The sequence below is a fragment of the Rhea pennata genome, chromosome 2 (assembly GCF_028389875.1).
Source record: "Rhea pennata isolate bPtePen1 chromosome 2, bPtePen1.pri, whole genome shotgun sequence".
In the NCBI taxonomy this organism is placed as follows: Eukaryota; Metazoa; Chordata; class Aves; order Rheiformes; family Rheidae; genus Rhea; species Rhea pennata.
Genome location: NC_084664.1, coordinates 67986166 through 68011742, shown reverse-complemented (window position 1 = coordinate 68011742; position 25577 = coordinate 67986166). Strand labels below are relative to the sequence as shown.

Sequence of the window (25577 nt, the reverse complement as noted above, 5' to 3'; positions counted from 1 at the left end):
GTGCCCTTACAAAGAAGTCAGTCTCTTGAATTCCACCCTAGCTTTGCTCTTTTGTGGCCAAGGACAGGTCTGTGTGGACCTGTGTGGACAGACACACAGGAGCTCCCCTGCCTGCTATCACACTGCTGCCAGCTCTGGTCCAGAGGCAGCACTGACTGAAAATGATTACGTGCTAGTACACCTTGTCCCTGAATGTTTGTGAATTTTTCCCATGCCTGCCATTGTAGATACACCTTAAATAAACTAAACATGGTTTGTTCAGTGAGATTTTTTTATACAAAAAACAAAAGTGGTTTTTTTATATATGAACCACAATCCAGAACTCCTCTGCATGTGAATACTGTCAAAATCCGGTGTTTAGTTTCCTCCTTGGCTCTGTGAATCGTGCCCTCTTCTGCTGTTAGGTAAAGTAGTCTAATTATAAGGCTGTCACTGAAAGGTGACTGCTATCTTTATGACTCCTTCTCCCAAGTAGTGATTGCCTTTCCTTTTTGTGAGGGGAGTTTAGGGAGTGATATTAAGCACAGAAATGAGGATGAAGTTTCTGGCTAAGGATAAGGAGGATCCCAACCTGCAAATTGCCAGAGGTTGGCAAAAAATACTGGGAAAGAGTACAAGAACAGGAGAAGCATGCAATGGATGTTGTCAGATGTATAAAACTAGGCTTCACGGCCCCAGCTTTGGCCCCATATAAGCATTTTATTTAGAGGAAAGCTTAGCCCAAAAGGAATAGGTACTCTACCTTTGACTGTTAGGCTTTGGTGAACACTCAGAAAAAAGAGAAAGTATAGTGCCAAAGCAATCTGAACCTAAGGACAGGAGCAGAGATGCCTCCAGAATTAGGCAGTATCTGGATGGAGACTTAAGTTACTGTAGCTGTGGATGTGGACACTTCAGCTTCACCTTTAGGTCATTATTATCTATCTGAAAGTCATAACCTGACTACCTTTTATACAAAGACAGCAGCATTTATAGTTCAAGAAATACTTTTATTGTAAGACATAGGTTACTTTAGAAGAGTCTTTGATCCTCATTAATGAGGAAAAAAAAGATACTGCAAAGTATTATTTGTATATGCTGTGAATAGTCCTCTGAACTGATCAAAATTTATTACTGTGGGTTGAAGTCTGTGGACTATGAGTCCTTTTTGCTAGTTTTCTCTTGCTGGTGCTCCATGGGACTGTGAGCAATATGATTCCTCACTTTGGAACTGGATACCAGCACACAAAAGAAAACAATGTTTGCTAGAACTCTGGGACAAACAACAGCACACTTGTGCTTATCACTTGGGTGAGCTGCCTGCGAGTTGTGTGTAGTTTTCATTCCACCTACCTTTGTGTCGTTTTCCACTCCTTTGTCTCTCAGTGCTGCCAAGGACAGGATTTAGTACATGGATTTAGTTCCATGGTAGAATTCAAAGTTGTTCTTTATGGGGATAGGATTTTTTGCTCTTATGGCTGTTTTAACAGGATACATTGATTTGATTACATTCAAAATTTCCTTTCCAAGTGCATTGTCAGAACAATTAATGTTCTGTCACTACAGACTTTGTAAAGCCAAATGTATGTATTCTGATCTTAGTTATTTCAAATAATACTAGGCTTAACCTTTTATATATAGAGTACTATCTGTGGTGGAAAAAAAAGAAATGTGTGAGTCTGTCGATTGTTCATGAATGGAAGTAGTTGTGCTGCCAGTTTGAAGTAGATTTGCACAATACCTATAATGCTATGGGAGAGCAAATTGTATGTTTTATACTGCTTTCATCTAAAATGATAAGATCTCTAGTGTAGACTAGTCTCTTCTTTCACTTGTACCTCTGCTACCCCAAGGGCAGTAACTATTTTATAGAAAGAGTGTATTTAAGGGACATAGATATGAATGAAGAGGGAGTTTGACTTTTTTTTATTTTCTTGGTGATTTTTTGACCTGAAGAACTGCAATATAGCTGTTTCATGTGCGTGTGTAAATGAGAGAAAGGAATGTAAGAGATCTTCACCTCTAAATTGAGAATATTTGAATTGGGAATTACAGAAATCCAACATCAAGCATGAGGAGTCATGTTTTGACATCAAACATGAAGAGTCAAGTATTAAATTTGGGATTTGAATTCTAAATTTATTATTCGTTTTAGCACCTTCACTTGAGAACTTTCAAGCAGGTGATTTTGAAATATTAAAAAGAGAATAGCTAATAATATATCTTACTGAAAAAACTGTATCAATGTAGGATTATTTTTCTTCTCTTTCAAAATGTTTAGGCATGTTTTGAAACACTTACAGGGAAGAGTGCTGTGCCTGTGTGGACACAGTTGTCATCTTTTCCTCATCGACATTAATTTATGCCCTTCTTCGGTACTATGTTAATTGTTGATACATATATATTTGTTGAACGTTGCCAAAGTGCCTACTAACTTGGCAATAAAATTTGTATTTTCACAACCTTCCAGAATTTCAGACCTTTATTTTTTTTAAAAACGAAGGAGGAGGGGGGGAGTTAATCTCAGTGTCCAATCGTGAATGTCTGTTGCCTCCATATACTGTCTTCTAAATAGCTTTTTAGCTAATGTGTGAATATATTTACTAATGTACCTTCTATCTGGAGTTTTTGCTAATGGAATGGCATATGCAGTTGTATTTTCCATTTAAGTGAACTGCATGAGTATTAATAATGGATCTAGCTGAAGTTTCAAGGTCTGTCGTAATTGCTTTCTTCTGTTATATGCCCCTTCTCTTGACTAACTGCTCTAAGAAGCTTCAGGGCATTGCTGTGAAGTATGCATTAAATCTTTCCTTGTCATCTTTTCAGGCTGACTTGGTGTAGTACTTTGATAAAAGAAAAAATTAATAGAAAAAGTGTGATTAATGATTAACTTTATATCTCTATTGTCTCCTAGGCAACCCTCATAGTCAGAATATCAGCAGCAAGCTGACATATGACACAATTGAGCATGTCCGATACAGGTAGAATGATCTTTCTTTCAGATGTTGTATGACGCACTTCCTGTTTTTTATTTTGATTAGCCTTGTGCTGTTTTGATGACTTGGTGTGATGTCATTTTCTGTGTGTCACCTGCTGCATCTAAAGAATGCACCTTGCTTTTAAAATACATGAGGGCAATTAAACGTTGGAGAGAGTTAGAGACAACTAAATCTTTTTTTCTCAGTTGCTCCAATTCTCAAATTCCTCTAGTTAAATTAGTGCGGTAACATTAGTCTACAATTTTAATTAAGATATAGTAGTTGAAATCTCAAAGGAAAAATGGTCATGATTATTACTGAGATGGTATGGCAAGATAGTAAGAGGGAAGTAAGTGCAAGGACGTGGTTAAAATTCAACTGAAATATTAAATAGGGACTAATGGCTTGCAGGAATTTGTAAAAGGCTTATGGGAATGTTTGTTTTTTTTTATAGCAGGTACTTCTGTAGGAGTAATGAAATACCTATTAAAGTAGGTTTAGTGTCATTTTTAAGAGCAAAAAGGAAAATACAAGTTACAATTGAGTGTTGGGGCTTCTGATCATGGGCAGGAAAGTGAACTGAATCTCCAAATGAAGTGTCCCCCCAGATGTTCAGGATGAGTTATGCCTAAAGTGTACTCTTTTGACATTAGCTTGCATCAAGTGGGAAAATACACAAGTTGGGTATTTTGTTACTGGTTTTAATTCTTTTAAGGTAACTCTTGCTATTCTATAAAATATATCTGTATTGAAGAACATGTTTGCTTTGATCGGAGTTTATTGGCATACTTTTAATGGCGCTATTTGCCCAAAGGGAGAAATGTCATAGGTTCCTCTTTGTTGTATCATCCTTAAAACCAGAGATTTTCTGAATCTGGAGATGTGTTCCAAAACACATCACAGAATTCAGATCAATAGCAGTGGTACTATAGCATTGTAATGTTCAAAGCTGTAATGAAGAAAATCCACTGTACATCTTTTTGCTGACTTTTCTCTGGCAGCATTTTTATATGGATGTAAAAAAAAAAGAAAAGAAAAAAAGAAGAAACCTGCTCAAATTCCAGATGAAGCATGCTGCAGGCTAAAAACCTGCTTTTTTGTTTTTGTTTAACTTTCTGAAAAATACTTTGCCTCTTCCACAGTCCTGAACAGGTTGGCAACCTATTGGATGTAGGGCCAAATGAAATGAATGAGACTACCTGTAAGGAATGACTTTCTCTCAAAATCAGAGGCTTAGAGCAAAACCGTATGCAGCAATACCTGCAGCCCTGTACAGTCCTGTGAGCATAGCTCTGTGCTTACTTGTAATGTTAGAATTCTGGTTCTCATTTACTGTATTTCAGTGCTTCCTGTTCAATCATTTTTTTCTCCGTGAAGGCACGGAAGAAAGTATTCTTTGTAGTTTTTTCTGGAATAATTACTGTGGTACTCTGTTCTCCATTGTTATAGAGCAAGAAGATAGACCTTCACTGTGTAACATACAGATTTCTTTAGAAGAGCTGACCTCTTCAGTTTGCTTCCTTTTGGAACTTGGTTTAAAAAAGCATGAGACTTATGTAAGAGCAGCAGGGGAGAAGCCAGCAAGCATACCAGTGTTTGTTTTCTTTTGTTTTTTTCTCGAAACAAACAAAAATTAAAAAGAAAAAACACAAAACACTAAACCTGGAACTCTCTACCTCCAAATAAACATGCTTAATATTTCACCTAATAGAATTTGTCAACTGACTACTAGTCTGGTAGAAATTCAGTTGTTATTCCCCAATAAAATTTAAAATGTACTATCATCAAAAAGGCATAGTCATAAAAGTTCAGGAAGAAAATGTCCAAAAAACTCTCTCAGTAATTTGGTTATCTAGAAGGCAATAAAAGTATATTAAAAAATCTATACTTGCATGCCACTGCAGCTAATCAAAAGAAGCAATATGACAAGACAGGGAAACAGACTGCTCTGTCCTACATCACAGCCTTAGATTTCCTCAGTGAAGGAATAACTCAGCAAGTAGTTTCAGAAATCTTGAAAAGACTTGCTTGCTTTTAGTTCTGTTCTTGAAGCTTGTCCACAGCCAGATGTATTGTTTTTTTCAGTGAAGGGCTCCATGACACTCTGAACTTAAAAAAAAAAAAAAAAATTAATTTGACTTTTTTCTGATGAGATGATGCAGGCAAGTAATGAAAAATAAACACAAACTTAATTTATGGCATAAATTTGTCAATACTGATTATAAAAGCATCAGAATAGGCTTTCCTAATCTGACTGTGTACATTGTTCCACAATAGAAAGCTACATGATTTGGTATCGCCTTGATATTTACTTAACAGACAGAAACTGTTCTTAGAATGTAGATTTGCATTGAAGTAGTGTAAGTAACTAGATGTTTGAGTGAATCGATGTTTGCTGTGACTTAGAAAATAACAGTAATCAAAATGGTTTACCTCTTGACCAACCCAAGTACATTAAGAGTAAAAATAACTATCCTTAAAAAGAGTGCTTCTCTTCACTTGAACTGCTGAGAGGTTTTTAACATTGTGTGCATCTCTATATTAATCATGAATGTCACTGAGAAGAGGAAGCAAGAACTATAATGAACCTTCCCTAAATGTATTAAATAGATACATCAAAAGATTATAGATTCTCTGTGCCTTTGCTTATGGATATTTGGAAATGCAATTGTTCCACTTCCATACAGCTAAAGAACATTAATGCAATATCTACTTACAATGCTGAAGAGATAATACAACTCAGAAATTTATCAGAGTAAGTATTAAATAACCTTTTTTCCCATATGCAAGCATTTAAAAATACTTGCTGTCTGAATATTTTAAGCAGTGACCTTGTAGATCTTGTACTTGTAGTAGCAGATACTGCAGCAGCATCCCTGTTACTATCTCTAACCCGAGTCAGATTGCCATTTTGCTGTTGTTTTATGTTCATGATGTTTTTAAAATATATATATCACCGTGCCTTTTTCACTTAAAGTATTGTTGCATTTAATAGAATACCATTATTCATGCCTGAACTTAAGCTACCACGAAATACTGAGCTTGAGTGTGCTTTGGAAATTCAAATGTAAAAAAGAAATCATGAAATTTCAACTGAGAAATTTCTTAGCATTTCCAGGACTTGCAAAATGTGTATTACAGAATTTTCTCACTGGAGCTAAAAGGATTTTGTCATTGAGCTAAATGGGATCAGGTTTAAATACAGAACCAAAACACATACTTTCTATAAAGGCCTCTCTCAAAATATACTGTCTAAAGAAACTATAATAGAAGAATAATCTCTGTGGCCTGCACATGCAGAAGAAAAGGGTATCACAGGCATAAAATTAATGCAAATGACTTAGTATTTTTAAAAATATTTGCTTTTGCAGTAAAATACACAATCGGATGGTATTGGATTTTGCTAAAAAAGCAGTCTTATAAATGCTTTTTGTAATTTCATCTGCAGTGTACTTTTAGCGATTGTTTCATGATCACAAAGTAAAGCTTTATATTCCTTCTATGGGCATTGTATCTTGCTTATGAAATAACTCAGTTCCAACTCCCCCTCTTTTTTTTTTTTTTTGTTAATTACCACGTTTTAAAATATGATATGCAAGATGAGAATTTTTTCTTCATTCATGGCACTCCTAGGTGTAAGTGGTTTTGTGTCTGAAAACAGTAATGATAAAACTGATACATACGTGAAAATTGCTTGACCTTTCATGCACAGTAAGAAATAGTAGATGGAGTATCTACTTAGTATTGATTTGTCCTTTGTAAAGGTCATTAACTGGAGACTGCATGGATGAGTGACATCTGGGCACTGCATTGTGTCCTCCTTAATAGTGCCTATCAACTTTAAACCTTTTTTCAAAACCCAAATGGTTTTCGACCCTTTTGCATGGTGGTTTTATAACACTATCTGCAAATGCTGCTTTTTCTCGTCCAGCTCTTCAGCTGCCAGGGCAAGTCTGAAATACCATGATTGGCAAAGTCAAGTAAATGGAAAGAATGCTCACTGGCGTGACTGTATATAGCATGCAGTGAAACAGTCCCAGCGTGTGCATATTGGGCTGTCACCTGAGCAACATCCTGACTCCACACATTGTTATGCATTGAGTAACAATAGAACAGTGCTTTCAGTACGGATACTTTTTTGTTTTCTTGTTCCTTGACGTCACCTAGCCTTTTATGCAACTGTGAACGTATTTTTTTTCTCCATAGTACTAAAAGGAAAACACTAATAGTATGGATAGTAAACATGAAACGATGGCGAAGAACTCCATTTTAGAACAGTTGCTTCTAGGACTTAACTCATTACTTCTGGCAGATCTGTTCTTTGTAATCCTATGCAAGGTAGAAAAAAGCTTGTGGATAGCCTAACAGGTACTATAATTTTGGTGTGAATTAGCAGACCAACTCAAAGAGTTTATCTGAAAGATTTTTATTGCTTGGATATATTTGCAGTTTCAGGACCAATGAAATTGCTTTTTTTTTTTTTTTTTGTAGGTCTGGTCTTGGACTTTCATCTCTATCTTGCTAAATTTATTAACTGTTAACTTGATAAGCTGAAGTTCAGAAATTAATTTGTTAATGTCATCTTTCATTCTTCTGATAGCTTTAGGGTCTTGGTAGTTTATATGAAACAATTGTGGTAAATAAAATCTGTACCTTCACGGTGATGCTCTTCAAGTAATCCCTGTTGCAAAGAATGCCAAATCCTGAATGCTTCATTTATTGAAAGAAACAAATATTTCAGTAAAACAAGTTAAAATATGGAGGTCAAGATTACTAGCATATGAACGCTTGGGGTGAAATGCTTCTTAGCTAACCCTGAACAATCCTGAGCTTGGATTGTACAGGGGTTCGAAGGATTGTTTGCACGTATGTCTGAGAAAGGGTCAGTGTGACCTTTAATTTTTTTTCTCTTCTCCATTCAGAAAAAAACCTCAGTAATCTACTTTTAGAGTGTCGCTTAAGTAAGGTAGCAATGAAGAGTAAGTTTAAAACTCATCTTATGCTATTGCTCTCCAAACAGCATTCAGAATATGGAGGAATGGTAGAGGCTTACTTAGATCAACCCATCGTGTTTATTCATGTTCTATAGATGTGCAAAGCCTAGCTATATATTCAGTCTGCTCTTTAGGCAGATTTCTGGTGGCTTCTGTGACTTCTGGGAAGTGTTTTAAAGGGAATCTTAGCCATTAAATAAGATATTCCAATTAGGATAAAATACATTGTTGGAACAGACATTTCCTGGTATGCAAATTCCATTTTTTTACTTGTCTTCAACTTCTAGTCTCTTTCAGAGTTTATCTGACAGCTTTTTATTGTTTCTCCTTAGAAGGTACAATACTTGCAGTATTCCCCTGTTCTGTATTTGCAGTTTCTTCCTAAGAAGCAGGATAGCGAGATACTGTTCTGAAACTCTGTTGGTAGCACTTGTTCCTTTAGGTGTTCAGTGAATAGTAGTGTAATCCAATCTAACAATTTGGGACCGTAACAGCTCTAATGCCTCTGAGCTCCTGGGGAATATAACACCTTTATTACTAGCCTAGGACTTTTGGAAGACCTGATACTTAGGACAAAAGTATATATTTTTTTACGTTCCCTCTGTCCACTCACGTTCGATAACTTTATTTTGAAGTCAGGACACTTCTGTTTCTCGATATAAGTTACACAGCATTGAGGAGGTGCTCTATTTGCTTCAAATGAGTCAAAAAATCTTGAATACTATTTTAAATGATGTATTATCCAAAATTCTGCCAGTATTTTTTCTCATACTTAATTCCTCTGTCTAAATCTCATTCAGTGATCCTCTGAGTGCATAACCAATAGCTTCATAACAGAAAAGTTTAACCTATGCTATTTTTATTACCTTTAACATCATAAGCCCAGGAAGGACTATTCTATCCAGGTTTTTAGAAGCACAAAGATTTCTTATAACTGCACCTTATAACGTAGTCTCTAATAAACTTTCTGCAAAATTAGAAACCCAATATTGAGCTCCATTTTAAATCTTCATTTCACTTGTAAAAGAATCTAAATATTTCATCTGTTGTTATAATTAAGCAGTTGAAGAGATGCTACAGCATTCTCGAGGGCCTCCCTGGTGGCATCTGTCTCGATGACTCTCTCCAGTTTGTGGAGTCACTTCTATTGAAAGGCAATGCTTTTTGCACAAATCTTCAGATCTGTTACCTGAGCCCCAGCTTGCTGCAGTTTTGACTTACAGATTGAGTCCTAAACCAACTGTTACTTGCATTGCGTACTTTTTCTGTCTAAAAGCATGAAAATTCTGACTCAACTTACTGTTACATTTTCTCAGCTTTTTGTTTCTAGTTTTGTTTCATATACTTCTTGATCCTGTCTTGATTTTCTCACACTTCATACACTGATCTCCCCTGAAATAGTTTTACTGTAAGCTCTGCATAGGTCAATAGCTGTTTGTGTTGCTTCATTTTTTTTTTTTCTTTCTACAGATGATAGCCAGTTCGCAGTGTATCATTTATGCTTTTAATGTATGTATTTTTCTAAACTACAGGTGCATTTTTAACTTTCTGAATTTAGCCACGTATTCAGGAACTTACATTATTCTTTAATGATCTGCAGGTAGTTGTAACTTTGAGGGTGGGTGACAGCAGCAATTTCCATGTTTTCATTGCTTTTTTTTTTTTTTTTTAGTTGTCTGGGAATTGAGATAATCTTCTGTTCCTGTTACAATAAGTAGAACTCTAGCATTTTCCTCATCTCAATTAATGCCATTAGCTTTTACATATTGCTCCAGGCTCTCTGTAGCTGATTTGGTCCTCTTACAGAGATCAAATACATTTGCTTTGCCTATAGTGATCTTTTTCTAATGGGCAGATTATTTACAGTACCCATTTTTAGAGTCTACAAGTCTAACTACACTTTTTCTAGTTACCAGCCCTATGCGGCTTTCTGTCTTGCTGATATCCCATCTCTTTTAGCGGTTGTGTTTTGTCATCACTCATCATCATTTGTTGGAAGTTGATTCAAGTTGTTGTTTTTCTGGAATTTCATGCTAGGTTGACAGTGATAATAATGTGATCCATAAAGTGATTGTTATTGATGTGATTGGAACAAAAATAATAATAAAAAAGTGAGTTTTTTTTACAGATGCATTTTGTATGGGAAACCAGATTGACTTGAAGGGGAGAAAATTGATTAATTTGATCACTTTGAGCATCTAGTTGTTTGAAGTTAAATGCACTGACTTTCATTGGTAGTTTGAAAATATACACCAAAAGAATGCCAAAACCCATGCAAACCTTTGTAATATATGCTAATGTTATTGATGAGTTGCTTGTAACTTTCTTTACTCTTGATTTTATGTCTGCTTATGTCATTGATTCAAGTTTCTTACCCGTTTTACAGTTTCTGTTTCTGATACGAAGCTTGTAATCAAAGATAGTCCCCTTGAATAGCACCCTTGAAAGGATGCCTTTAAGGAATAGTATGAGCCATCTTAAGATACAGGAATATGAAAGATAAATGAAGCAAAATTTTTGTGATTCAGAGATGATTTCTTTTCATCTGTCATACCACTGTACACTAGGTTTTATTAGTATACTTAATATATGTCAAAGTATAAGAAAATTTCATCATTATTATTATTACTGAGTGCCAGCTCCAGAACATGTTGTTAATGCTTTAGAGTTTATTGCAAGCTTTTGTATGGATGAGGCTGTTCAGAGGAGTAGGAAGTGTATATTTTGTTATTTGATGAAGACTTCCTAGGCTTGTAATGAATACCATGTTCACAGTCAATAGTGTTCAAAAGAGCATTTCAGAACCCAGGCTTTTCTCAGCCATTTTCTTACTGCCTTTTTTTCTGTTTGACTTTCTTTACCTTTTTAAGTGTTTAGCATTTCATTACATTTTTTTTTCCTGCCCAATACCTGTCATACAATAAAGGAGATTTTAGAAATACGTATCATCTGTTTGTTTGGAAAACCTGTCGCTGTTGACAGACTGTTCTTTTTTTTTCCTGACTTGGGAATAAGCCATGTTTGAAAAGTGTTGTCCTGTAGGACGACAAAAAGCAAAAGGCCAAAAATGATTAAAAATACTAAAACTGATCTCTGAAATATTACACTGAAGTTTTCTGTGCTAAAAAGGAGGCAGTCTGCAGGACAGGTGCAATCCTAGTTAATTTTAACCTGCTAAAATAAAAAATCATATGCTTGTAGATAGCAAACTGCTTTCCCCCACAGAACGCTATGTAATACTTTATTCCTCTTAATTCCCTGAATACAAATTCCAGGGGAGGAGTTTTGCTATCTGATTAAACTGTGACCATTATTTCAGCATTTCACTGACCCATTGATTCCCTTCTGGTGCTACTGTCCTGTCTGTGGTTCCTCAGTAAGACATATTTCAGAAGGCTGACCCTCTTGTGGCTTGTCCATCTTTCATATCTGCTGGATGTATAATTACTTTGTCCTATGCTAAATCTCCAATTTAATTGCTTTCCATGGCAAGTTCCTTACAATAGCAGAAGAACAAGACCTGCCTGCCAGTGAGAGCTTGTCCAAAGATGCTTATAATTTTGTAGAAAAATTAAAAGAGCTGTGAGAATGTGAAAGCTAGAATCTAAGAAGCTGGTTAGATAAGAAGCCGCTCTGCTAACCGGGGTTAGAAATTCCTTAGTCCTACACTGGTATACTCCAAATATAAAATTCCCTGTACAAGCTTAATGAAAAGCCTGTCTGGTGCTCCAAAGGCTAAACAGTAGACCACATATATATATAATTTTTAATTTTGCCAAAATACTTAACGTGGGCTCCATTAATATCATATATACATTATAAGATATGTTTTTTAAAAACATGGGAAATGTTTCCTCTCCTGGAAAACATAGCTATGGGTAGTTTTGATCACTTGATTTTTATCTGCAACCTCATAAGCATGTCCTTACAGTTGCTTTCATTGCAGTCTGTCTTTTAGTCTACTGGGTATTACCATCCTTTCTAACTGAAGCAAGAAACTGTATTGACATCTGAAGTGGTATGGCTGAGGCAATGTATCAAGGCCACAAGTGAGCCTGGATTAAAACTTAACGCTTCTAACACTACTTTGTGGTGTTCCTCCAATGTAAGTAGTATGTCACAAGTGGATAATTTCTCTGTGTGTGTGTGTATTCTTTATGACTGCAGGACAAACTTTGCAGGTTTGCAAGTGATGCATCTCCTCCCTCCTACTTGACTGTCACAGCTGCTCAGAGAGACAGGAGACCTCTGATTTCCCAGTAGCAGTGTCCGGCTGTCTGTCTTGTTTGGCTGTCTCAGGAAATGGGATGCCGTTGCTTCTCTTCAAGTCTTCCTATTTGTCCTTTGAGTGGGAGGAAGGTTTACCATGGACCAGCCTTAGAGGTGCAGTGTGGGCCGTATGCAGTGTCAGAACGTGGTGTGCGCTGGCCAGTGAGAAACCAGTTGCTAAAGTGCTGCTTCTTGCTACTTGTGATATAGTTCAGTAATGAGTATGGCATGCTCCTTCATTCATGAGAAGAAAATAAGCTAACCTAATAAACTTAAGAAACAACTATGCAAGCAAGAAACTTCTGTAGCTTCTCAACACCTTTAGCCATATCTTTGGAAATTTAAATCAAGGGTACACAGTTTAGTTCACAGTATAGGTCAAATGTGAAAGGCTCCATATGAAAGAGCGTAGAACAAATACCTCCACAAGTTTGACCACGTTCACCTGTTTAAACATCTAAATGGAATGGGATTGCTATAGCAAATAGTGCTGGCATTTAGCATTTGTAATGAACTCCAAAATGAGCTTGATGAAGTATGCTTTTAGTATAAATTAGAGTTTAGCTGCAGTGCCAAAATGTGATATTATAGGTGGTATTCTTAACAATGAAGCATAAATGAAATTCTGCCTGCTTTTAATTAAATAAGTATACACTCCACTGAGTTTTCAAAATTTAATTCTCTTAATCTGAAGTCTCAGACCCTGAACAGCTATTGTAATTTCAAAGATGGTTCTGATATATTTCAAGGCTGTTTATACTTATCAAAATGCTCATATTGTTTTCTTGTGTAAACTGAGACTCTTTTGATTTCTTCTGGTGTTTTTCCTGTTGCTTAAAAGGAAAGAGCAAAGTTAGCCTTCTTCCTGATTTGTAGTCCAAGAAGGTCAGAGCTGCAATTTCAAGTATTAACGTAAGAGTGAATGCATGAGCATTCTGGTGTTTGTGATGAGGAGTTTTGGTTGTGGTTGTCCCCTGGGAAGGGAAGTGAAAGATGTTGCTGTACAAGAGGAAGGCATGCTTGACAATTAAGAGCTCTCATAGGCTTTCCAAAGTGGGAAGGGACTGCCTGAAAGTCTTTGCTGGGAAGGAGCCCTGTTTATAGTTAACCTATACGGCTTTGGTAAGAGGCTGAAAAGCCAGACAGCTGAAGATGTTCCTACGGACAGGCCTTAAGGCTTAAAGGAGAGAGATCCTGCTAACAGATAATTTATTGTGTGTAGTAATAAAGTTACATATACTAGTGCTAATTACTTCGTTCTGAGTGATGCAAAGAGGTGTACTTGGCTAATAGAATACGAACAAAACAAAAAGAGATGTCAACATGGTTGTGATACTTTATGTATCTTTTGAGAGAAATAATTTTTTCATCTTCTCCCACTCTCTCTAATTTCATTGCTATGTGATGATGCAGATCACTATAAACTAGAACAAAGATGGATCTAAAGCAGTTTAAAAAATGAGAAATAATTTTATTTCATAGGTATATATGATACATAGTAAGGCCTGTGGTTGATTAGCTAATAAGCAAAGAGAGTGTTAATATTTCTTGAGTTTAGGATCTTAAAATATTTTGATGGTGGTTTTTGCATACAAAAACCTGCATAAAAACCATTTCAGAATCTTAGCAGAGAGGTGACAATCTTCTTGAAAAAAATTTATGTGGCTTATATGTTTTGGAGCCACCTCAGATATATTTTTCACAGCCTAAAGTATTCTTTTGACATCCATTATAAGTAATTTAAAAACAGTGGCACATAACACTTTCAATGTCACTTGCTTGACTTTGATTTTTAAGTGTAATTGAGGTTTACTTGCAATGAATTTGAGCTCTCAGCTCACTATAGCCATTTCTGTAGTAGATGCACTCTGCCTTTAGGGTGTACTTACCTTTCTACATTAGCAGAATTGTGTTTCATACCTGTACAGTGAAATTCTCTGTATCAAACTCAAATGGAAATGAAATGCTTTTTTGATGCTCGCTCTACATGGGAAATTTTTGCTGGCCTGGCTGTATTGATCTGATGTCATCCACCTGACCAATGCAATAGCCATTGCGGTAGAATTAGGTAATACAGGCATTTGGGGAAACTGTGTTTAGCATAAATTTTCAAGAAATCAGAGTTATGTAATTAACAACATAATGGACCTTCACCTCTTCTAGCAGCCCATTCTTAAATGAGACAGATTGCTTGGCAGTGTTTAATAAAAAGTTTGGTTATATACAGTGTGTGAAACAAGGACTTTAATTTAAACATATTCAGAAGTAATTGCTCTGAAGCACGTGTAGGTTACTGAAAGAAGAGAGCATGTGTGAACTTGATAACTTACAATATGCTTTTTACTTCAGTAATTATATTCTAAAATTTGTGGATGGCAGCTCCATGGGAAGGTTCAATTGTAGCAAAATACAAATGTTGTTGAACTTGTTTTTGTAACCACAGTGAAAGAAATTGCCCCGATGAGAAAGTCTACATCATATACAGTTTGGAGCCACCTTCTGACAAGAAAAGAAACCCCAGCAAAATAGAATTTGGTGAACAGAAGTCAGCAGATTTGTATTTTGGACATCCTGATGTAGGAAAGCATTTGGTGACAGGCTTTATGGGAGCTGGAATATATATCACACTCTAGCAACTTCGGTTGTGTGCTGTTTTTCTCTCTAGCTGCTTGCTTCCATGGTTTTCCAGAGATTCAGCCTTGAAATCAGAGCCAGCAGGCAGTAACTGCTGAGGACAGTAGTTTTTGGTTAAGATATTGGTTTTGACATTGAAGCAGCCAGGGCAGGCACGTATGCTCTCTGCCATCAGGTGTGGCAAAGATGGTAGCTTCTGGCAGATATCAGGATAGGGAACTGAAGATGGTCAAAACCACTACAACTGGCCTGAGCAGAGCTCATAATAATGGCTGTACGCATGCCAGAGGTTGCAGCCAGTCTGGTATCCTGCCTGTGAAAATGGGTGTGTGTGAAGATGGCAAGCAGTGCCCTGAAATGTGCTCTTCCATCAACGCTCTTGAGTTTAACTGGATGCTTAAATCCAGTCTGTGGAAAACTAACCGTGTTCTTACTTGGTTGTGCTTGCATTGCCTTGTGCAACTGAAACGGGAAAGCCCAGGATTCTGGGTATTACTTCATAGAGAACAACTTTCAGATGCGTTTTACTTCCGGGCAGATAATTCTCACATTCCCACAGGTAATGGTATCTGTGGGAATTGTGGTAGATAGTATTTGGCTGTATGTCACTTTTGGGTCTAGCATAAGGAAGTGTGTTGCCCAGGAAAAGCTACTGATACAATGCGAAGAAGAAAATGAGAATCTTAAATTCCTCCTAGCAAATAGTGAGAATATTATTATTGTGTTACACAACGTTTTAGGGTCTGTTAGATCTATTACACAATGAATACCCGTTTTTCTGTTGCATTAGTGGTCAAACTACTGCTACTGACCTTTCTGAACCCGGAGTGTTTTTAGTTTGATAAGCACAATCTGTTATATGCTAATGGTATCATATCTGCTTATTTACACGAGTAATTTTAAATGGAGCCTCTCACCATTGTACTAGGTGCTTTGTGGAAAAATTAAAAGCATAAATTACATAAGCTACCTGCAGTGGATAGTGTAAACCCGGGCTGCTGATAAAAATGACTACCAAAGCAGACAGCTGAGTTATCTCGAGTAAAACTAAAGACAGAGGAAGAAATGCAAGTCAGGACACAAGAACTCTTGATTGAGAAGTAAAATTAATTAATGGGTCTGTATCCTGTGTTCTGGGTTTCAATAAAAGTTTGTTCTGGGCTAAAATAGGTAATGAACTGGAAATATGGATCTAGTAAATTTAATCACATATTTACTACATTTTTTGGATAGATATTTCTTCACTTTTTCATACCCACTCTGCTCTAAGGATTTGCTTGCAGATTTATCCGCTAACTTAATAGAAATGCAGAGTGCTTATTAGCTTTTACTGGAGGCTTGTTGTGTAAAGGAGGAAAAAGAAAAAAGAAAACCAAGTTTGAGAGGAAATTTTAGTTGAGAAGTTTTACAGACATTTTCATAATTTTTTGCTGCTAAGCTCCAGGTTTTAGGACTTTTTGATTTTCTGGCTGTTTTCTCTCTTCAACTTTGTTACATGAGATAAGACTGATCTCATGTTACTACTTTTCCAGGGGAGAGTTACGCTTTACGAGAAAAATAAATATGACTATTTGTCACTATGTTTTCTGCAGTCTTAGAGTTTTTCTTGTTTGTTTTATATCTAAAGTATATTTTTTCTTACTATGTAGGCTGGCCTAATTTTTGTGTCAATACTCTAACTTCTGAGCCCACTGATTTCACTGCCAGCTGCATCACTTTGAGATCTATTTCCTGTTTAAAAACTACCATATGAACTCACTTATGTCCTATGATACGACATATGTAAAATAGATCTTGAAATCAGCCCTGCTGCTTCTGCAAAGCTGCTGGAAAAGCAATAACCCCTAGTTCCTAGACGGATGCCTGCCTTGAAAGCATTTAAAAGGGATGCTGTGGACTTCAGAATGGTGTATTGACAGCAGAGTTTTCAAAAATACCCTACAAACATTGAATAAACTGCCAGCCAAGTAATAATAATCAAACAAACCCAAACCATACAGCAGAACTTAAGATTCCTACATCTTTGCCTCTGCAACCACTCCATGCCTGCAGCTGAGCCTGTATCTCATGCCTGTGCAAAAGGACTTGGCATCTGTCTGTTCAACAAGAGGAAAACTCCTTACATTGACTGTGAAATAAAAACTGTGAGGTTGTGGGTGTTAAAGCTTACAGCTGGGATTTCTATTCCCAAGAGCAAACTTGATGTGGTAGCTATAAATATTGCTAAATCTTGCAATACAGTTGGAAGTCTTGCAGTATCTCCCATTTTGTTTTTTAAAGCTTCTGGATTGACAGTGCAAGTGAAGAGTATTGGATGCTATTTGAAATGTATTATTCCACGAGGCATTAGAAGAAAAGAAACTTGAATGGCAGAAGGTTGCAGTAATCTACATTCTCTCCTTGTCTCTTTGGGTAGAAATCCCGACTTTGCCCACGTCCTGTAACATCAGGCCTCAGCAAAAAGGCAAAAAGCTAGTTGAGAGCTGTGCACGTGCCTGTTGGTAGGTCTGAATGGGCGTTTTGCTTGCCTGATTGGTACATGTGTATGGACTGGCTGTTGATGGATAGTATGCATCAGAACAGGAGCCTACCTGCTTTTAGCCCCACCAAAGGTACTGATTTGGGTCTCTTTGCAACTGATTGCCCCAGTAATGGATTTTCACTGTGCCAGTTTAGTATCTCTGAGACATCTTCTCACTAATCACACTGACTTGAAATTTGGCAGCAACCTGAAGTGTTTAAGGTAAGGATATTACCAGAGGTTGTGTGATAGCAGAGGTTGCTTTTCAATAAACAGACAAAAGAGCTAAACTTGACAGTTTCGTGTAACTTTATAAATCCCCTATGAGATTGCGCCAACAGGATAGAGAAGTTACTGATAGGAATCTGAGATAAGATAAGAAGAGGGAAGAGAATACCTGACGCAGAAGAACATGAAGTAGCACCTATGTGTGTGCCTCTAGTAAAAGTTACACAAAATGTTTTCCTGAGTAGTTCTTTCTACCTGATCAGGCTTGAACCTTCATTTTTTCTCCAGGCACTAGCCTGGAGTGCCATTTTCTCTAGTGGCACTAACTGTTGATCAAGAGAACTGATCCCTAAAATCCTGGTTTGATCTAATGAATATTAGTTATATAGAGATGTAAAACAACTTCAGAGTGGGGAAGAGGATAGATGCATGCTTTCTCTCTGCGTCTCTCTCACTGATTTTCCTAGTGTGTGTTACGGGCGTTTACATGAGCTTCATGGCCTGAGCCTTGCAGAGAAGGGAGTTAAACGTCAGTCTCCTGCATATGAAAGACTGTGGTTTCATTCTGTCGTGGAGTTTCAACTATTCTGGGGTTTCCTTTTGCCTCTCTTAAAGTGTTTGGTTTTATCTTGTGTCAAACAAGTAAAACAAAATCACAAACAGTAGGAAGTTCAAGAAAGCTTATTCTCCCTGAACCCTTTCCTGCTTAGCATTAGGTTTGGTTGAAGACCAGGAAAAATTACCTGGAAAGTTGTCTTAGAAAGACAGATTACACCTCCTGGAAGACTTCCTCTGTGTCTGTTGGAATGTTAGGGTTAGTCTGCTTTGTGTCTAATTTACTAGAGTTGATCTCCTTCCAGGCAGATATGCTCCAGAGCAGATACGCTCTATTGTGCCAGTAAAATACTGGAACCCCAAAACGTAACTGTATATAATAGTGGCTTTAATAATGGATACTTACATTGATACTGCATCTGGGTTTTTATGCACTAAGAATCAATAAAAATTTGTCTGCATTTTTGTTGCTAATTTTGAATTTAATTATATATAAACATCTTAAATTGATTGCACAGTGCAAATGTCTTGCAACGTTGAATACAAATGATTGGACTGTAGCAATTCTGCTACTTACTTTAGTTGATAATAGCTACAAATTTGCATATTTAAATTATGAATTGTCTACATTCTTGATGAGAAAAGCTCACTTCTGTTTTTGTAGTCTGTATTCTGCATGTACAAACCTGGAGAGCCTCAACTGCTGTAGAAGTGACCTCTAATTTCTTTTGATCACCTTTATTCAGTTTTCAGACAGTATTTCTATATGCGCTCACTGTAGCTTGGGCACGCTGCGAGAGGAGGGGTGGGCTCTTTTCATTTAAGTGTTGCACTGAAATCTTTGTAGGTATTATGCATTGAATTATCTCCCAGACCACTTGGGGATGTGTTGTTAGTATTAAATATGTACCTATATCTTTTCTTCTGTTCTCTCAATCTTTCACAAGCTCCATGAACCCAGAAAGGGTTTCCTTATACAAGAGAGCTGAAGGAGAAGAGGTATTATAAATTATAATAATTAATCTTCCTTGAAAATGAAAATAGCTTATTATCCTAAACAAGAAAGTAAGTAACACCACACGACAAATGGATACGTGCTATATACATCATCTCATTTTTTTTTTACTTTTTTGTTCCTGTACAGTATTTGAGTTGATTTGAGAAATGAAGAAGACAGGGAGAAGTTGGCAATGTGGAACATTACTGAACTGTTAATGACTGGAAGCTTACTACTGTCTGATGCTTCCTGAAGTCAGACAATTCTTCTTAGGAGGTTTTCTTGGAGCCACAAGCCCTCAAGAGGGCATTGTGATGATGGAGATGGAGAATCCTTATTTGTCAAAGAGGATTTTGCAGAGTAGCAGGAAGACAAAAGCCGTCAAAAGCAAGTAAATGCTGCTTCTTCTTTTTACTTACAGAATTTGAAAGGTAGCAGGTGGGAGGAGACCTTCTGATTCTCCAGGAATTGTTGCCTATTTGCTGCTGAATCTCATAGAGATTTGGCATTGTTACGGCTTGGGTTTCAGTGACAGAAAACCACCATCACCAAAATCTCTGCCTTGAATCAAATACCTTCACATTCCCCTAGCACTCAACATTTTTAAGGGAGGCAGTCATAGAGGAGGGGAAATACTGTTTTTTCCCCATAGTTTGCAGACAGGCAACTGTGGTACAGGAAAATGGAATCACTTACTCCAAGATCACTCAAGAAGTGAATTTATGAGGTAAAGCTGCAAATCTCCTGAATCCCCCTCAGTAAATGAATTGCTGTGGTTTTGCCTTGTACAACATTTGTGTATACACAAAAATAATTCTCTTTAGTCAGCAACACAGTTGCTGTACAATGATATTTGGACTGTTTCTCCCTCCCACCCCTCCAACCTTTTGTTCATTTTTTTCTGTATCCAGCTGGGATGGTTGGAGGAAGTTTCCGGTGATCAAGGGGAAGAGGGTATCTTCCTTATCCTCCCTCCCTTGTAGTTCCTGTCTCTTTCCCACCCTTCTCACTACTATGGCTGTTGGTATTGTTGGTATTTTCTCACAGTTACCAATTTTACCTGTTCACTCCATCACTTGGGCAGCAATAGCAGTGGAAATCTCACGTTTTAGGATTGCCTTCCTGAAAGCTACACTTGCTTCTTGTGTGTGGAGAGGTGTGTGTGTAGATGTATGTATATACACACATATATATACATGTATGTCTGTATGTCCATATAAAGATATGCATAGAAATTACCAAGGAATTCATACAATGTTCTTATTTATTTGGTACTTCTAATCAGCAATCATTTCAGCTGATGTTATTACTAAATAGTTGTGCAAATTAAAATGCTTTGATCACCCTGTATTCATATCACTTATATTTTAAGTGCTAGAGTGAAGATTTAGTTTGTACCTTCAAGCCATGCACTTCCTGAAGGAAGTAGAATTGCGAGGTGAGTAAAGCCTCAGATGCCTTTGCTTCTGGGGGCGTGGGGAACTGAATATCCTGGCCCGTATTTGACTTCTTCCTCTCAATCTTGAAAAACTTAATACTTGAAAAGAAACATTGTTTGGATCAGTGGAAGTGGTTTAACTTTGTTTTTTGAGATCTTAAAAGAGAACACAAAGGTCATAATTTTTCAGTCATGAAAGTCGAAGTGTTTTCTACTGTCTCCCCAGACAGAATTTGACCTTGCACAGTGGTATGACAGATGAAAAGAAATCATCTCTGAACCTCTCTGGCTCTACTGTGCATGATCTAGCAGCAAACCTTTCTGTTACTTGTTGATTTTTGTGTGTGTGTGTGTCTTTGTGAGTTCCCAGTGTACATATGCTTACTTACTGACAGCTACCTGAAACTCGAAAGAAATTAATATAAAAGCTTGTGTTTTTGCATCAGAACATTTAAAAAATCAAATTCCATTGATAACAATTAAATGCTGGGGTGTGTGCTGAAACGGAGTTCATTTTTATCAAATGAGGAGGTTGGGAAATTCAGGTTTTTGTGTGTGATGATCCAACATGCTTGGAAACAAACTGCTAAAAGACTTAAAGTTTGGTGATTACATCATTTTGGTACTATTAATTTCCTAGCTACTCTGTTTAGTTAGCAAATTTTAGGTATGTGGAATGACGATTGGTGTGTAACCAATTCAGCTGGTTACCTAACTGAAGTTAGGTGAACTGAATCCACTCCCAGAATCTAAAAAAGATCATTTATTGGATGCATTCTAATGCTTATTAATTAATAACTAATTTATTGCAGAGAATATACATTTTCTTTAATGTCTAGTACAGAATCTGGTGACTTTTTAATTATGCAGAGCTTCAACATGAAAGCAGGATAGTGGGGAGAAAGATGATGATGTGAAAGGAATTTTTTTTTCTGATGGCAGGCAAAAATGATTAAACCAAGATCACTATTGGCAGCTATTATTACCACTATATTTCTAAAAGTGGCAGAAATAGTCATATTACCATTTTATAAAAACCTGAGTGTAGTAGTGAGTTATGCAAAGCAGTCTATGTCTGAGAAAAGTAGGAATGTATCATGGTGTCTTCAGCATGAAGCCTGTGTTGGTCAGAGGCAGTCGTCTCAGCATAGTTGCTTCTGGTCAGAGGCCAAAGGTAAGTGATTTTTCTTCAGCCAATGAAAAATGTAAGACTTTGGTTGATTTAGGGTCAGTATTTTTTCATGGAGGAGAAAAGGGGATAAAGCAGTGCTGTTCGGTGTGGCTGTATTCCCCCCACCCACCCATGGGGCAGTAAGTTCAAGATCCCTGAGTCAGTGTAAACTACTATGGTATAAGTGACTGGAGACATACAGTGCCCTTTACAAATGACAAGATTGGCCCAATATGTAATTTAGATTCCAACTTAGAAGAGGGGGGAGAAGCATTTTTTCTCATCAAAAACACCAAAAACTAGAATTTTGTTGCACTTCACAAATCTGCTTAAAACTAGCTTTTGCAGAGGGTGTGAAGTAACAATTTGTTAAGTGACAATACGATACCTCGTGTAGAGCTGAGATTTTAAGTAGCTAGAAAAATATAACGTTACCATCCATTTCTGCTGAAAAAGTGAAAGTGAGAAGAGTTCTTGTAATGCAGAAGTCTGTGCATTCTTTCTGTCTGTGCAGTAGTGCCTTTAGGGGAGACCAAGTGATGATAGCAGCATCCTATGTGTTTTACCAGTCTATTTTTTAACTTCTTTTGAATTTACAAATTTTGTGAACAAATCAAAATCATTGAGGAAATAAAATATTTGAGTATGTATTAGCATAATCTTGTTTTATATAATCAGACTATATTGTGAAAACAATTGGATACAGAGTTATTTAATACATAGTTCACTGCAGATGTAGAGCTTTTCCACGTGTTACAATTGTGGAGAGAATTTAAGATACATTAAAATGTATTCTTTCCTTGAGGGAATATACTAAAAGACTTTTTAATGGTATTCTAAGATGAGGCTAAGGGTTGTTGTCTTGCTATTGATCTATAGCTGCATAAACCATGAAATGGTAAAACTTGTGCTGGAGCCCTCAACAGTGCTAAGCTGGACTGTAGGGCTCAAAATTAAACCAAGAGGAGAGCTGAGGTCTGTCTTCTCCCTTATTCTTATCTTCATAAATTCTTTCCTCACTGCAACTCTAAGCAAGTTGCTGTGAGAAATGGGAAAGAGAACCTTATCTGTGCTAGGGTTTTAAACAGGATTCATATGGCTACAGCTGGACCCATGTTAATAAAACAGGAAAAGCTTCAGCTGAATCTTTCATTAGCACAGGATAGTCTTCTTGCCAGAAGCAAGAGTTTGAGATATGTAATGAATCATTTTTTCTGCCTGTACTTTGGTTTATTTAAAAAGGAGACAGTAAAGTTTATTTTCTGTGAAGTCTAGGCAGGGAGCTTACAGAGAGAATATATGTTTTTTTTTCTCACATAAGAAAACTTATTAAAACAAAAATTTTAGGCAAGTGAGTGTGAAGAAGTTTGAACTATGGTGGTGAAATGTAGGACAGGAAATGTTGCAAGGAATTAAACAGTTGTCCAGTATTCTGCCTTAGTGTTAGTCGTATTCATGAATGTGAAAACAAACTTCCCTCATCTAAACTTTACTGTTTCCACTCACAGAGTTATACTCAATCATGAGACAACCCCTAATGCATTAGATGAATCATTAGTACTTTTAATGCATCTTAAAAACATTGCAACATGGGAATGCTTTAGTGAACAGTAACGACAGGAGAGGGAAGGGGCTGTGATCTTCTCATTAACACCCTTGTATGTAATATGTTCTGCTGATTGTTAAATGTGATAAAAGCAAAGCAGCTCTACAGTTCCTCCATCTACTCTGTACCTGCATCCAGCCTTTGGTGTGCTCTGTGAGTACTGATGGTCATCTGCAAGTCAGAGTATTCAAACAATAGTTTTAGAGTATGTCTGAAGGCAAGTCACAAAACAGAAGTGTGGTGCTATAGGTAATACAGTCAATTCAGCAGTACAAATGAAATTCAGCATATTTTAATTCAGCATGCATACACTTCAGTAAGTTCTTGAAATTTAATTCTGTTAGGCTAAAATCTTAAAACCTAATTAACTACTGTGATGTGCTATTAAAATACTGACTTGTTATGTTCTTAAGTGAGATTTCCTTACTGAAGCACCCTTGCTTTTTATAGTTTGCTATTTGAAACTTCTGAGTACTCTATTTCTTCAAGTCTATTTCTTCAAGTCTTGTTGAGACATTTGGGGAGAATTGTATTAAGCCTTCCCTTAAATGCAGCATAAAATACTCCATTGATTATAATTTTTATTGCTAGTGAATCTTAAAAATGTGCAGTTTTTGTAGATCTCAGTGTATGTAACTTTTTGTAATATTGCAGGTAATAAAAGTCTGCTGTGAGATGCTGATTGGCAAGCTTGAAACATTGGTTATATTAGGTGCTGGAGAGCTAGTCCTAGGGTCAGAATTAGACTTCTTGTTAACAAGCCCAGTTATGTGATGGTATGCAGCTCTTTTAACTTTTTGGAATCTGTTTCTCTGTATGTAAAATATGAAGATAATATCTCACTGAGTTACCTCTGTGTTCTGAGGCTTAGTGAAAAGATACTTTCTGTCATTATATGAATGGAAAAATAATATATTGGAACAAATAATTTTAGGAAAAAGATTGGAAACATATACAGCCAAACTTTATTGTGATCAGTGTTATAGACTGAGTGTATCTTGTTGTCTTTGGACAGTTCAAGACAAAGGGTACAGCACAACATCGCCTTTTCTTAGAACGTATGTCTTGTGTTTTTGCAAGTAGTATAGACTCGTTTTAATAATTGGCTACTAAAATTCTGCAAGGTTTATAAACAAGTGCAGTTAACAAGACCTAGGGTATGTATTCAAAATTGTGCTGTAAGTCTTTGGAAAGTGTGATTTAGATAAATCATTGCCAAACATAATGTGTTCTATTCAGTTTAAACTCTGTATTGATATTTCTGTTGTTCCTGCCTGAAGTCTTGGGGGTGGGGTAGAGGGGATGGGGATGTCCACGGGGATGTCCACAATTGCTAATGCTTTTGTCTTCATATCCTTCCAGAATACTTGCTTGTAGGGGTTAAAATAGAGTGGTGACAAAATGAGGCATCCATAAAACTCAGGGAAATAACTACTGTTTTTGGAGTTCCTAGTTTCTGACCATTCTGACTCTTGGACCTTTGTCCTCTCGCTTCGTCCTTTAAGTCAGTAAACTCTGGCTGAGTTTAGACATGCTTTTACCTTAGTTTAATTCACCCTTTTAAATAACTGGGTTTATATCTATGTGCCGTTGGGTATGGACAAGATAGGCCAAGTATATTAGTTGCTCTCCCAGCACTGATCTGTGAAATTTTGGTTTCTTTTCAGTCACAAAAGAGGATGGGAACTTGTCACTACTCTCCTGTATCTACGCAAGTTCGCTGGCTGTAAAGAGTTACCCCAGTTTACAGTGATGCTGACTGGGAGGATCAGTCTTGTTACTTGTGCCCCTGAAATGTGCTGTATTTGTTTTATAGCTGCTAAGGGGGGGAGGAAAGTCTAGTGTGACCCTCTTTCTGTTCTTTCTGTTCTTTTCTTCCTGTCATATAGAAGGAAAGGATGTACAATTGCCTGTGGGAATTGTGGGAGCTGCCTGTGAAAACTTTGGGCTGTGACTTGCAATAGAAATTAATAATTGACAACCACACTGCAAAGAACTAATTTCTGAGATAATTTACATTGTGCCTTTAACCTAGGTGCTTTGATTTTGGCAATGAAGTGTAGCCACACTGTTTTGAGGAAAGTTACTTTATAATCTTTTATACCTTGACTTCAATCCATTTTAGTCCACTGCCTGTGTATACTTTTTTCTTTCTCCATGTTCTTTCCCCTCAAGGGTTAAGTGAGGCAGCTTGCACTGATGAT

At 36.8% G+C, this 25577-nt stretch overlaps 1 protein-coding gene across 1 annotated transcript in view; it reads left to right on the top strand.

The window, feature by feature from the left end:
• The window catches only part of MOCOS (molybdenum cofactor sulfurase), a 214358-nt gene that overhangs the window by 27683 nt on the left and 161098 nt on the right, over positions 1-25577 (top strand). The window contains exon 3 of the mRNA XM_062567949.1: positions 2897-2963. Coding sequence (XP_062423933.1) covers positions 2897-2963 — 67 coding nt within the window. The remainder of the gene's footprint in view (positions 1-2896; positions 2964-25577) is intronic.